This window comes from Bubalus kerabau, chromosome 5 (genome assembly GCF_029407905.1).
Source record: "Bubalus kerabau isolate K-KA32 ecotype Philippines breed swamp buffalo chromosome 5, PCC_UOA_SB_1v2, whole genome shotgun sequence".
Classification (NCBI taxonomy): domain Eukaryota; kingdom Metazoa; phylum Chordata; class Mammalia; order Artiodactyla; family Bovidae; genus Bubalus; species Bubalus kerabau.
Window position 1 is genome coordinate 43,291,557 of NC_073628.1, and position 14,081 is coordinate 43,305,637.

The 14,081-nt window shown below is 42.2% G+C and overlaps 1 protein-coding gene across 2 annotated transcripts in view; it reads left to right on the plus strand.

Annotated features, from left to right (window-relative positions):
- Nucleotides 1–13,009, plus strand: part of CCDC81 (coiled-coil domain containing 81) — a 42,085-nt gene extending 29,076 nt beyond the window's left edge. For both annotated transcript variants that reach the window (XM_055583505.1, XM_055583506.1), the window contains 5 exons: nt 1,927–2,099; nt 3,694–3,772; nt 4,446–4,666; nt 10,049–10,174; nt 12,513–13,009. In XM_055583505.1, the coding sequence (XP_055439480.1) occupies nt 1,927–2,099; nt 3,694–3,772; nt 4,446–4,666; nt 10,049–10,174; nt 12,513–12,654 (741 nt within the window). In that variant the 3' untranslated portion in view covers nt 12,655–13,009. The remainder of the gene's footprint in view (nt 1–1,926; nt 2,100–3,693; nt 3,773–4,445; nt 4,667–10,048; nt 10,175–12,512) is intronic.
- The last annotated feature ends 1,072 nt before the right edge of the window (nt 13,010–14,081 follow it).

Below are 14,081 nucleotides of genomic sequence, written 5' to 3' on the forward strand. Positions count from 1 at the left end.
AGAATTGGACTGTGGAGAAGGCCGAGTGCCAAAGAATTGATGATTTTGAACTGTGGTGTTGGAGAAGACTCTTGCAAGATCCAACCAGTCCATTCTGAAGGAGATCAGCCCTGGGATTTCTTTGGAAGGAATGATGCTAAAGCTGAGACTCAGTACTTTGGCCACCTCATGCGAAGTGTTGACTTTTGGAAAAGACTCTGATGCTGGGAGGGATTGGGGGCAGGAGGAGAAGGGGACGACAGAGGATGAGATGGCGGGATGGCATCACTGACTCGATGGACATGAGTTTGGGTAAACTCTGGGAGTTGGTGATGGACAGGGAGGCCTGGTGTGCTGTGATTCATGGGGTCGCAAAGAGTCAGATACGACTGAGCGACTGAACTGAACTGAACTGAAAGGGAAAAAGATCAAAACAGAAGTTTCGATTCCCCTTCTCAACCTGTTCTTCTCCCAGCCTTCCCATTTTAGCAAGTGGCATCACCAGCCAGACAGTTGCATGAACCCTTACTTAAAGTGATCCCAGATCTCTTCTCGTCTGTCCCCCCTAATCCAGCCATATTCAAGCCCACTTGCCTTCACCTCCAAAATGTATCCAGCATCTCTTCACCTTCAATGGTACCCGACCCTAGCCTAAGCCGCATTTCTAGAAGGTCTAACTTTTGTGATGCTTTCCTAGTTAGGCTCACTGCCTGCTTTCCTACAATGTAATCTCCACATAGAAGCCAAAGTGATCTTTTAAAACTGTTCACCAGAACAGATCATTCTCCATATAGAGCTTCTAATGACCTTCCACTGAATTAAAATAAGTCTAAACACCTGACCTTTACCTCTCACATCCCCCTGGTTTGGCCCACCTCTCTCTTTGAGCCCACCTGCCGTGTTTCCCCCCTGCTTACTATGCCTCAGCCATGTAGACCTTCTTTCTGCTTGTTTTTATCTAGTGTCTTTGCACTTGCTGTTCCTTCTGTATGGGTCCCTGATATTTGCAGTGGAGGTAACCCAGTCACCACCTTAATAAAAGCCTTCCCTAATAACCAGTTAACCCCGTTCCCATCCAGTTACTTGCTATGATAAAGAAGACCTCATAGCACCTTGTTGCTGTTCAGTCACTAAGTCATGTCCAACTCTTGTACAACCCCAAGGACTATAAGCCCACCAGGCTCCTCTGTCCATGGGATTCCCCAGGCAAGAATACTGGAGTGGAATGCCATTTCCTCCTCTAGGGGAATCTTCCTGACCCAGGGATGGAACCCAAGTCTTACGCATTGGCAGGTGGATTATTTTCCATTGAGCCACGAGGAAGCCCTCATAGCACACATTAATTTCTTAAATTATCTGTGCACTGTTGCTTGTTGACTGGCTGTCTGTGTCACCAGCATGTGGGATCAGTGAGAGTGAGCCTCTCTGTTGGTCTCTGTTCTTGGTCACGGCTGGGTTCCCTGTGTTGAGAGTGGCCAGGCCCAAGTAGGTGCTATATTCTCCTTCTTCCACCCCCTTGCATTCCTGCTGATGCTTCTGCACTCACTCAGTTCCTTCTTCTTTCAGTACAAATGTGTAAGTACTAGTGGAGGACCTACTCCTTGAAGTCCTTTTTCATCTCCCTCTCTGTTATGGGGCTGTGGTTAGTACTATTCAGATTCATCCTTAAGTGTGCTCGTATTAATCTGTAGGTCACTAGCTATTTGCCACGTTGAAGACTGGGCAAATATGATAACTTAATGTTTTCTGGTTGACATTTTCTGAATGATTACCTTTGTTCTTTGATGGTTTTTGGAGAAGGAAATGGCAGCCCACTCCAGTGCTCTTGCCTGGAAATTCCCATAGATGGAGGAGCCGGGTAAGCTACAGTCCATGTGACTTCACTTTCACTTTCTTTGATGCTTTTTATGATTCTAGAATAAATGAGTTGCTTCTCTTTCATTCTAGAAATCCTTCCTGTTTGATAAACGGCCACTCAGTCCTGAGATTAATGCTTTTAAGCAAGAGGAGTATTCCCAAAGTCTCCTGAAACAAATGGATCACAGACGGGAAAAGGACATAAAGCAAAGGCAAAACAGAGAGCTGATGGACCGCCTGGAACACGTGCAGCTCACAGAGGAGTGAGTCTCTGAAAAGACGGGTTTGGAATGTTCATGGGACACTTCTTCCCCCGTAGGATTGAATCATTGCTGGTAGTCCCGTTAGTAGCGCTGTGCACATTAACCCAGCTAGCAGCCAGTACCATAGCATAACACTTCATTAGAAATGAGAAAAAGCCAGCATTATTATAACTACCATTATAGTAACAATGGCTGCTTATAATCATTTTGATTACAGAGTATCATTTTGTATTTTTAAGCGAGATATTATTTTTAAACTTTATTAATTTGGCTGCATCGGGTCTTCATTGTGGTTTGTGGGCTTCTCTCTAGCTGTGGTGTGCAGGCTCTAGGGCTGCAGCCTTAGCTGCCCCGTGGCATTTGGGACCTTAGTTCCCTGACCAGGGATCCAACCTGCGTCCCCTGCATTGGAAGGCAGATTCTTAACTACTAGACCACCAGGGAAGTCCCCATTTTGAACTGTTTTGTGGTCACTAATCCTTGTAGATGGCAGAAAGGACCTGCTTGAGCAGGCTTCATTCCATTATTCCCAGATGACCACAAGGCAAAGCTGAGTTTTATTATAACTAAGAAGGGGGGTCCCGTGGAACCCAAGGGCAGAAATGTATGGGAGACCCAGGAGGGCTGAAACCAGGGTCTAAAATCCTTGTAAAAAACGCTTTCCATCTGCTAATATCCACAGCTCCTTAGTTGACATTGTCTGTATTCCAGCTGGCACTTGGATGAATTTCAATTCCAGATTTTTAGGAAAGAATCTGATTGGTCCTGCATGGGCTATTGGAGACCTAGGTTAGGGCCAGGGCCACAGAGTTCAAACATGCTAGAGGGGATACACTTCTGCTACTGGAGAGAAATTAAGGAGGCTGCTGGGATGAGAGAGAGACCTCCAAAACAAATAAGCAGCTAGATTCTGTGGCCAAAAAGCTGTTTTCTAGAAAATGCATATGTTTTGTTATATTCATTTTACAGATCATGTGGAGGTGGTATAAAACAGATGTGTGTTACAATAGGAAGATCACTCTAAAGGAATCTTGTGATGAATCATTTTATTGTGTTATAGACATTTTCTGCTTTCCTATCTAGATTTTTTTAAGCATGAGGGGAGAAGGGGTGCCTGACTTACTGGCAGTGCATTTGGAAAATATGGTTGGTCAGTTGCTTATTCTCTACCTGTCTGTCCTTGTCTGCGGGCTTTCCCAGTGGCTCAGTGATAGGGATCTGCCTGCAATGCAGGAGACCTGGGTCAGAAAGATCCCCTGGAGGAGGAAATGGCAACTCACTCCAGTGTTCTTGCCTGGAGAATCCCATGGTCAGAGAAACCTTGTGGGCTACAGTCTATGGGATCGCAAAGAGTTGGACACAACTGAAGTAACTTAGCAACAGCATCAGCTGTCCTTGTCTACTAGCTTATGGATTTGGATTTCTTTTTCTTTTTTAAAGTAAAAGTTCCTGGAAGGAAAAAAGTATCACTTTTTGTTTATCAGGTTCTTATTCCTATTAATATTTATTAAACACGTGCTGTTGATGTTAATCTGTGTTACGAAAGACTCTGTAAGAAACTGTGCCCTCACCTTCTCTTATTTGTAACTGCCAGACTTGCTGCGCAAAGAGCCAAATATATAAAAGATAAGATGGAAGAAACACAGTGTTACAAGAGAGCTCTGGATGCCCAGGTAAGGGGACATATTATTACTTTAAAATTGTGCAGTGTTTCTGGCTGCTTTTGGTCCCCATGGATGGAGTAGTTGAAATCTGTAGGAATGAACTGCCAAGGGCTGGAAACATGACATATTTGGGAACAATTCTTAAACTGATTAACTAGCTGTAATATAGATTGCACTGATGCTGTAAAATCTGGACCATGTGGGTATATCTGTCCCCACATAAATGTTCTCTCCCCTTTATTGCTGTAAACAGTGATGTCCACATAGCACATGTTTAACTTTTTTAATGTTTCCCATATACACTGCAAACTACTGTAATTTACATGTGTTTCCTTGTTGTAAATAAGCTTCTCCTCCTATCCAGATTTTTTTTGTGTGTGTGTTCTACCAATTAACTACTTTTGCAGTTTTATTCCTTTGTTATTTTTCCTACTTTGTTTAGGGAAAAAATAGAAATGCTGGAATCCCCACCCTCCCCTAAAAAGGTGTGCAGTGTTTCAATAGCATTCTAAAAATGTGTGAATCCTGTAATTTATGAATGCCCTTCTGTGTTATCCATTTGGTGTTTTTTGAGGCCCTTGTTCCTCCCACCCAGGTGCTGGTTTTTGCTATGCCACGGCCTGTGCCTGACGTCTAGTCCCTGGTATAACTATAATCTGCATTCTGTGTGTCCCTGCCTCAGATAAAGAACAGATGCCCTCAGCTGCCCGTGTTTGAGCCAGACTCTTCTAAGCCCATCTTTGGTAAGAATGAGGGTGAGATGATGGTGGAAAAGCGAAAGAGAGACCAGAACTACATGAAGCATCAGATGGAGGCCGCTGCTAACCACAAGAGGAGAGCCATCCTGCACCAGCTGATGGACCAAAAGCGGGATTTGCTAATGCTTCAGAGGACACACAAAGAGTGAGACCCCTGGCTCTTTCCTCCTCCTCCTCCTCTCCTGCCCTCCAGAGAAGCAATCATAACAGAGAACACACTGAAGAGTTACCATGTGCAAAATATTGTTCTACACTTATTATATGCTTTATCTCGTTTCATCCCTACAACTCAACCTATGGACAAAAGCTTTTAGATTAATAACAGACCCATTTAAAAGGAATATTATGTATACATGTTTCTATAAGCATACATATTATATAATGATGTAAGATAACCAATAATGAATTCCAAATGCATTATCTTTTTCATACTCTTTTCCATTATGGTTTATTATAAGATGCTGACTATAGTTCTCTTACTGCTTTTCTATTTTATATATAGTAGTTTGTTAATCCCAAACTCCTAATTTACCCCTCCCCTACTTCCTTTCCCTTTTGGTAACCATAAGTTTGGAGAAGTATCTGTTCGAGTCTCATACCAATTCTTATCACATTATTTATTTGCTATATTTACTATCTTGTGTTGTTTTCTTTCTTACTATAGAGTTTTAAAAATACTCTTTAATCTCCATTTTTTAAAAAATTGAAGTACTTAGTATTTCATAGTTTTAAAAGCTTTCTTGTGATTGCATTGGGCAGCTAAGTTCACAGGTGACATCTAGGTTCTGCAGGTTTGGTTAAGAAGGATGTCCCTTTGGAACTATGTATTACTTGGTTGAGGTTTCCCAGGTGGCTCAGTGGTATAGAATCCACCTGCCAATGCAAGAGACACAGGTTCGATCCCTGGGTCAGAAAGATCCCCTGGAGAAGGCAATGGGCTACCCACTCCAGTATTTTTGCCTGGGAAATCCCATGGACAGAGAAGCTTCGTGGGCTACAGTCCCATGGAGTCACAAAGAATCAGACACAACTTACAGACTAAACAATAACAACAAAGTCACAAAAATCTTTCTTGATCCTACTTCTCCCTCAAGTTAACTTTCCATAGTTTTCTTTCCCTGTACAGGACGATGTCTGAAAAGAGTTGTCCACCCCAGCATTGTCCATAGGTGAGTCACAAATGTGCCGTCCTGCTCAAATGGACACAAAGATATGAAACTCAGATCCTTTCTCAACCTCCACTAAATCCCTTCTGCAGAGAACTGTGCATATAGTAAGCTGTGCTGATGTTTGCTGGTGCAGGGGTGCTGAAGGTGAGAACATTTTAGAAATCAGAGCTCTGAGCAAACATGAACTGTGGTCTTTACTTGGTTATCTCTTTTGTTGGAGCTCTGATCATAAACTTCCTTTTCTGTACGGGCCAGGTCCTTGTCTTCTGTTTCTATATCCTTTACTAATTATTCCAGTCTCTCTCACTTCTCTTTTCTTTTCCAACTGGCCCACCTTTAGCCCATCTCAAGATGTGAATTTAGGTCTTCCTGTGGCAAATAGAAAGTCACTTTCTTTCAGAGAGAAATGATTTAGTCTGTGTGATCCAAAGATGCCTGCTGACATAATTTTACTTGTTTTACATTTTTTTCTTTAAACTTTCCTGTTTTTGTTTTTAAAAAATATAACAACTCATGCTCATTAAAATTATCAATGGGTGGAGAGATTTTTTTAAAAAAGGCTGATAATCTCTCTTACCAAGTAGTCTGTGTTAAGATTCAGTTCAGTTCAGTCGCTCAGTCATGTCCGACTCTTTGCGACCCCACGAATCACAGCACACCAGGCCTCCCTGTCCATCACCAACTCCCAGAGTTTACTCAAACTCACGTCCATCGAGTCGGTGATACCATCCAGCCATCTCATCCTCTGTTGTCCCCTTTTCCTCCTGCCCCCAATCCCTCCCAGCATCAGAGACTTTTCCAATGAGTCAACTCTTCGCATGAGGTGGCCAAAGTACTGGAGTTTCAGCTTTAGCATCATTCCTTCCAATGAACACCCAAGACTGATCTCCTTTAGAATGGACTGGTTGGATCTCCTTGCAGTCCAAGGGACTCTCAAGAGTCTGCTCCAACACCACAGTTCAAAAGCATCAATTCTTCGGTGCTCAGCTTTCTTCACAGTCCAACTCTCACATCCATACATGACCACTGGAAAAACCATAGCCTTGACTAGACGGACCTTTGTTGGCATAGTAATGTCTCTGCTTTTTAATATGCTATCTAGGTTGGTCATAACTTTTCTTCCAAGGAGTAAGCGTCTTTTAATTTCATGGCTGCAATCATTAGCCTTCTATATTTTTTCCTATTTCTTTTACAAACATATTAAAAAATGTACACATATATATATTTTCCCTTCCATTTTGCAAATGAAAATAAGGTGTGTGAGATCTTATATATAACTCCACAACCCAACCTTTCTTTAACCTAATAATGTGACATTAATTTGTATTTAGGTCAGTACATATATAAAAAAATTCATTTTTCTTTAATAACAGCATATTATCTATAATATATAATATGGTTTATATAGTTTAACTTTTGCACCATTGATGAACATTCACTTTATTCCCAGGTATTTTGCCATTACACCAATTCGGCATTAAACACTTTTCTTATATATCTTATACTGGTTGTTTTGTTTCTATTGGATAAATTCCTAAAATTGGTATTGCTGTTAGTGGGAATGTAAATTGGTACAACCACTATGGCAAACAGTGGTGATTTCTCAAAAAAAATTAGAATCACTGTTCAGTTCAGTTCAGTTGCTCAGTCGTGTCCGACTCTTTGGCACCCCATGGACTACAGCACGCCAGGCCTCCCTGTCCATCACCAACTCCTGGAGTTCACTCAGACTCATGTCCATCGAGTCGGTGATGCCATCCAGCCATCTCATCCTCTGTCATCCATCCCCTTCTCCTGCCTTCAATCTTTCCCAGCATCAGGGTCTTTTCAAATAAGTCATCTCTTTGCATGAGGTGGCCAAAGTACTGGAGTTTCAGCTTTAGCATCATTCCTTCCAAAGAACACCCAGGACTGATCTCCTTTAGAATGGACTGGTTGGATCTCCTTGCTGTCCAAGGACCCCTCAAGAGTCTTCTCCAACACTACAGTTCAAAAGCATCAATTCTTCAGGGCTCAGCTTTCTTCACAGTCCAACTCTCACATCCATACATGACCACTGGTAAAACCATAGCCTTAACTAGATGGACCTATGTTGGCAAAGTAATGTCTCTGATTTTTAATATGCTGTCTAGGTTGGTCATAACTTTTCTTCCAAGGAGTAAGCGTCTTTTAATTTCATGGCTGCAATCACCATCTGCACTGATTTTGGAGCCCCCAAAAATAAAGTCTGCCACTGTTTCCCCATCTATTTCCCATGAAGTGATGGGACCAGATGCCATGATCTTAGTTTTCTGAATGTTGAGCTTTAAGCCAACTTTTTCACTCTCCTCTTTCACGTTCATCAAGAGGCTCTTTAGTTCTTCCTCACTTTCTGCCATAGGGTGGTGTCATCTGCATATCTGAGGTTATTAATATTTCTCCTGGCAATCTTGATTCTAGCTTGTGCTTCATCCAGCCCAGCGTTTCTCTTGATGTCCTCTGCATATAAGTTAAATAAGCAGGGTGACAATATATAGCCTTGACGTACTCCTTTTCCTATTTGGAAACAGTCTGTTGTTCCATGTCCAGTTCTAACTGTTTCTTCCTGACCTGCATACAGGTTTCTCAAGAGACAGGTCAGGTGGTCTGGTATTCCCATCTCTTTCAGAATTTTCTGGTTTATTGTGATCCACACAGTCAAAGGCTTTGGCATAGTCAATAAAGCAGAAATAGATGTTTTTCTGGAACTGTATGATTCCACAATTCCACTTATGTGTACATAACCAAAATATTTGAAAGCATACTCTTTCAGAGATATTTGTACACTTATGTTCATAGAAGCATTATTTATGATAGTCAAGAAATAGCAACCCAAATATCCAATCACAAATGAATGGATAAATAAAGTGTGGCACACACATACATGGACTATTATGCAGCCTTAAAAAGAAAGTTCTGACACATGCAACAATGTGGATGAACCTTGAGGACACTATGTTAAGTGAAATAAACCAGCCACACAAAAAAAGACACTGTATGGCTTAATTTACATAAGGTAATTAGAGTAGTAATTAGAGTAGTCTAATTCATGGAAACAAAGTAGAAGGGTAGTTGACAGGTTGGGGGAGAGAAAAGTAGGGAGTTGTTTAATGGGTTTAGAATTTCAATTTTGCAAGGTGAAAAAAGGTATTTTATATATGTTAGATATATTCCCACTGATTGCACGACAGTGGGAATATACTTAACACCATATATCTGTATGTTTAGAAATGATTAAGAAAGTCAATTTTATGTGTTTTTTTTTTACTACAATTTAAAAAACTGAAAAGATAAAAAATGTTATGAAAAATGTATATAATAGGTACCATTCAGTCATTGAACTCCCATTGTGTGATAGGAATTGGCACTTTCTGTACATTATCCTACTTAATCTCCATAATGACCACACAGTAGCTATTGAATCAACGCTTGTTAGAGGATAATGTGGCCGTGCTATTTTAGAAGTGAACCAGCACAGAGCATGTGACAGGTTTTTATCGGCGGGTCCTGACACCTAGTGGTGGTTGGTACCAGTAACACAAGAGTCTTTAGAGCAGCAGGCTAAATCAAGGGTCACATTCAGTGAAGTCCCTTCCAGAATTTAATGAGAACTGACTGTAAGAGTTTTAGCTTGGCAAGAAAGAGACACATTTATATTGAGGCCAGTTTAGGGTGATTCACAACAACCGTGAGTATGTGTTTGGAGATCAGAGGTAGAAACAACATTGGGAATGCTGGAACACTTTACTTGAAGGGAGATATTATACTGCAGTTATTTCTTTGATGACATGACCCTCAAACACTTTTTTTTTAAACCTTCTTCACAATGTTGGATACATTCTTCATTCACTTTCTTTTGCCTAGTCATTTGTCCCCACCGCCCCCCCCACCCCACCCCCCGCCCCCACCTTTTTAACCATTCATTTGTTTGCCTGTCTACATTGTCTTGTAAAACTCCTGGAAGAACTGGTGGGCCAGCTACTGAGAGTCTGGACTAAAAGGAAAGAAACAAAGTATGGGAAACCATGTGAGATGAATCTTCAGATCAGCTAAATTAGCCTCAAAGGAAATGGATGGCTTTAAAAGCTGAATTTAATTGGAAGGGGGTTTTAATACTACTAATTTAAACCCAGATTGATGATGAAAAGCCTTAGATCCATAAATTATTTGCAGGAGTTTCACCATGTTTTTACAGTGTTCATGTCTCTTAGTCTGTTTCAAAGGGTGGGGAACAAAACCAGGAAGTTTCCTGTTTAACTTAGAATAAAAGGAATGGGGCTCGTAAGGCTGGTGCCTTTCCCAGTATTACAAATGGAATCAGACTGTTCTGTTCTCTCTAGGCACTTGGCAGACAGAAATGCTGAGCTTGAGCGAGTGAACAGAATCAACCAAAGCTTACAGGACGATTGGGAAAGGAGTGCTGTCATGAAGAAGCATCGAGACTTGGAGGAGAAGGCTTTTGAGCGGTAATACCTGATTGCATCTGAAGTTTTATTTGCAAAGCAAATCCCCTCTGCATCTTGTTTAGTTCCTACTAATCCTGGGATGACAGATAGGTTTTAAGTGTCAACTTCAGTTTATTAGCATTGACTACCTAGAGAGCTTAGTGAGGAGGAAAGAATTCTGGGTTCAGTGGGAAATACTGCTGTGACCTGGGACGGCAACTGCTGTGTTGTATGCTATATGTTTGCCATCTCTGTGCTGATCTTTGCCTCTGTGTAATAGGTTTGTTTTCTTTTTGTGGAGGCTGGGGAGGCCTGGGGAGAGGGGAAGAGTGTGGAAATTCTCTTTGGAAATAATTAGCTGGAAATAGGAATTAGAAATAGAGTGTTTCTGCCTGAATGCATGTTAGGCTTATGGAATGATCTCATAAGAACAGAGTCATGGGGCTTTGGTTAAGACTGGCAATCAGAAAAGTGAGATGCCCAACCAAGAACACCTTCCTGAAATGTATTATATTCCCGCTCACTCTTCCCTGCTATCTATTTACAATCTAGAGTCAGGGAATCTAGATGTTTTTAAGAATTAACACTAACTTTAGAGAGGCAGCTAATACTTTTTGCCTTGTTTTTTATTATTTCTAAGGTGGGGAAATTAAACATTGGCCTGACTTGGCTAACACAGGAATTTGGGGGATCAAATAAAGAGATAGAAAATCATTATACTTTAAAAATTGAAAATGCTTTACACATATAAGGTACGATTTCATAGAATATTAAAAACTTGAAGAAACAAAGTCTATACAATCAAACATTACAAAAACCTGAAAATACCAAAGTAACATTCAATTGCTAATTATCAACAACGTTTTATCATAAAAAATTGTTACAGTGGATCTTGATCTGTAACTAACCTTTTCCTTTTAGATTTTAAGGCACTCCTCACCTATCTTTCTAATGGGCAGAACCCATATTTTGTGACAATGAAAGTATAAGGGATGATGTGGAAAACAGATTTCAAAGAAGTGGGGTTGTTTGGCCTAGAGAAGAGGAAGAGAAAGGGAAGTTGGATATTTTAAACCATTGTCTTAATGTTGTTAAAAAGCAGGTAAAAGGCAATAAGATTAATTAGTGTCAGGGAGATTTTAGTTGGATTTTGGAAGAAGGCTTGGCTAATGTTGCGATAAAGGATAGTGACATAACACACGCTTGAGTGGCAGGATGGCCAGACTGCTCCATGGCCATAGCAAAATGGACCTCTCACCTTAAGACGTAGGGCAAGCTGTGGGCAGGGACTCAAGTGAACGGCAGACAGGGAGGAGCAATTGGTTGGTGTTAAAAAGAAAACAAAGTAAAAGCAAAATTAAGGTTCATGTGTATGCGGTTGGCTTCCCTGATAGCTCAGTTGGTAAACAATCCACCTGCAATGCAAAAGACCCTGGTTCGATTCCTGAGTCGGGAAGATCCCCTGGAGAAGGGAATGGCTATCCACTGCAGTATTTTGGCCTGGAGAATTCCATGGACTGTATAATCCATGGGGTCGAAAAGAGTTGGATACTACTGAGTGACTTTCACTTTCACTTTCACTTTGTATGCAGTTAGTTTGTGATACTCCTTCCTATCCCCAAAGGAAGCCAGGTAGGTCTCCCCTGCCCATTGACAAGGCTGTCTTTTTTTTTTTTCCTTTGAGGATTATCACTGATGTGTTTTTTTAATAGAATCCCACCTGTACAGGAATTTTGATAGGGTAGAGGAGAACACCGTGGAGACTCTCCTGCATCATAGAGGAAAATGGCTGAAGTGGAAAAGCAGCCACTGCCATCCCTTCATCTCTGCTTCCAACTGCTTTTGTCCTCTTTCTCTGTCTCCACTTTCTCTCCTGCCCTCCACTCACCAGAGGCTCCTGGCCCTCTGGGTCTTTTCACTGAAATCTAGTCTTCCCTGTCTTCACTGTTTGCTGATAACCAGCAGCTCAATGGCTTGATCTTCTCTCAAAAGCTGTCTCCTGGGAAGCCCGACAGGTGAAGGTCCCACACAGGGCCAAGCAGCAAACACCAAAGCTCTGGAGTTTTCCCATTGCCACTGACTGTGTGCCTCTGGGCAGGTCTTGTGTTCTCTGAGGGTTTAGGTTGGGTGAGGGGAGAAGACTTGGGATCAGACAGGAAGGTACCACTCAGAGCCTGTTATTGACCCGGAAGGAGACGCGGGAGATGCCTTACCTGGGGTGACCAGCAGGTGGCGGCGCCTGGAGGGCAGGGACCCGGCGCTGCTCCTGCACGCCGTCCTGGCTCCAGCTTCCAGGTGAAGCGCGCAGCAAGGACTCAGGGGACGCTGGCCGATGACGGCTCTTCCTCCGTCTCTGCAGGGCCTCCGACAAGCTCTTCCTGCTGGACCAATGTGAGAAGTACCGGCGCTGCAGGCAGTGCCAGAGGCGCACCTCCAACAGGGGCGAGAGCAACCTGTGGCCCCTCAACAAGTACATGCACGGCTCCCGGCTGTTCGTATAAAACCCAGAGTCTGGGCCTGCGTCTCCTGGGGAAAGTCTTTTTCTTTTTCTTTTTTTTTTTTTAAGGGTGATTGTGAAACTTCATGTTTTTACTTTAGAGGAAAAAAAAAAAATTACTGTGCTATTCTGGTGCTTTTTGGAGTAGATCGGATTCCTATAGACGGCTTCTTCCTGCCCGTCTCCCTCCCAACCCTCCCCAGGCCACCAAGGAGCCTGGACTGGGAAGTGGAACCCCGCTTCACTGTGGTCGAGAGTGGGGTGCTGACCCAACCCACCACCTGCTCTGTGACTTTGTTTAGGAACCTTTATTTTTCTTCACCTATAATGAAGAGTGTCATAATAAATACTTTCTACGAGTTTTGACTGTGCAGAACAATTCGTGATGGTGAATCATACCACGCCTCCCCCAGCCCTAGATTTTCCCAAGGCTGGAAATGTGTGAACCTCCCGAAGGTAGGTCAGGCTATTTGCTTCAGGCGGTCATAGCAATGCTTCTGGAGTTTTCTACTTGATGACACACCTGGGACTTGTTGGGATCTCAGGGATATTTTTCCCTTGGTGAGCTTCTGGCCAACCATTCCACCATTTTGCCTGTTTCTACACCACTACTGACTGTAGGTTTATTGTTTGGATAAGTGAATACTGTGAGGGGAGCCTGGCTGGCTTGCCAGGCTCCACTTTCTTCTCTCATTGCATCCAATCTTTTTTTTATTGAAGTATAATTGCTTTACAATTGTGTTAGTTTCTACTAACACAAAGTGTTATCTGACACACAAATATGTATGTATATGTCCCCTCACTCTTAAGCCTCCCTCAGTCCCACATCCCCATCCCACCCCTCTAGGTCATCACAAAGTCCTGAGCTGAGCTCCCTGTGCTATAGAGCAGCTTCCTGCTAGCTGTCTGTTTTACACGTAGTAGTATACATTTGTCAATGCTACTGTCTCAGTTCATCCCACCCTCTCTTACCCTCCCTGTATCTGTTCTCTATATCTGCATCTCTGCTCCTGCCCTGCAAATAGGTTCATCAGTACCATTTTTCTAGATTCTGTGTATACCTGGCATCCATTCTTAAGCTGTACGTGCTATGGGTGAGGAAGAGCTTCGTGTTGAGGCACTGATTTTCAGTTAAGGTATATGTGCTCTTTTTTAAAAAATATTTTCTTTTTTAAAAATTAAAATTTGCTTGCTTTTAATTGGAGGGTAATTGCTTTACAATATTGTGTTGGTTTCTGCCAAATATCAACAAGAATCAGCCATAGGTATACGTATGTCCCTTCCTTCTTGAACCTCCCTTTCACCTCCTATGGTTTATGTGTTCTTAACCAAAATTTTTTCACTTATCTTTACCCTTTGGCTTTCTTCTCCCTGCCCTGTCTTACCACTTCAGGTGAAACAATGAACAAAGCAGAGCGATGTCTGGATTTC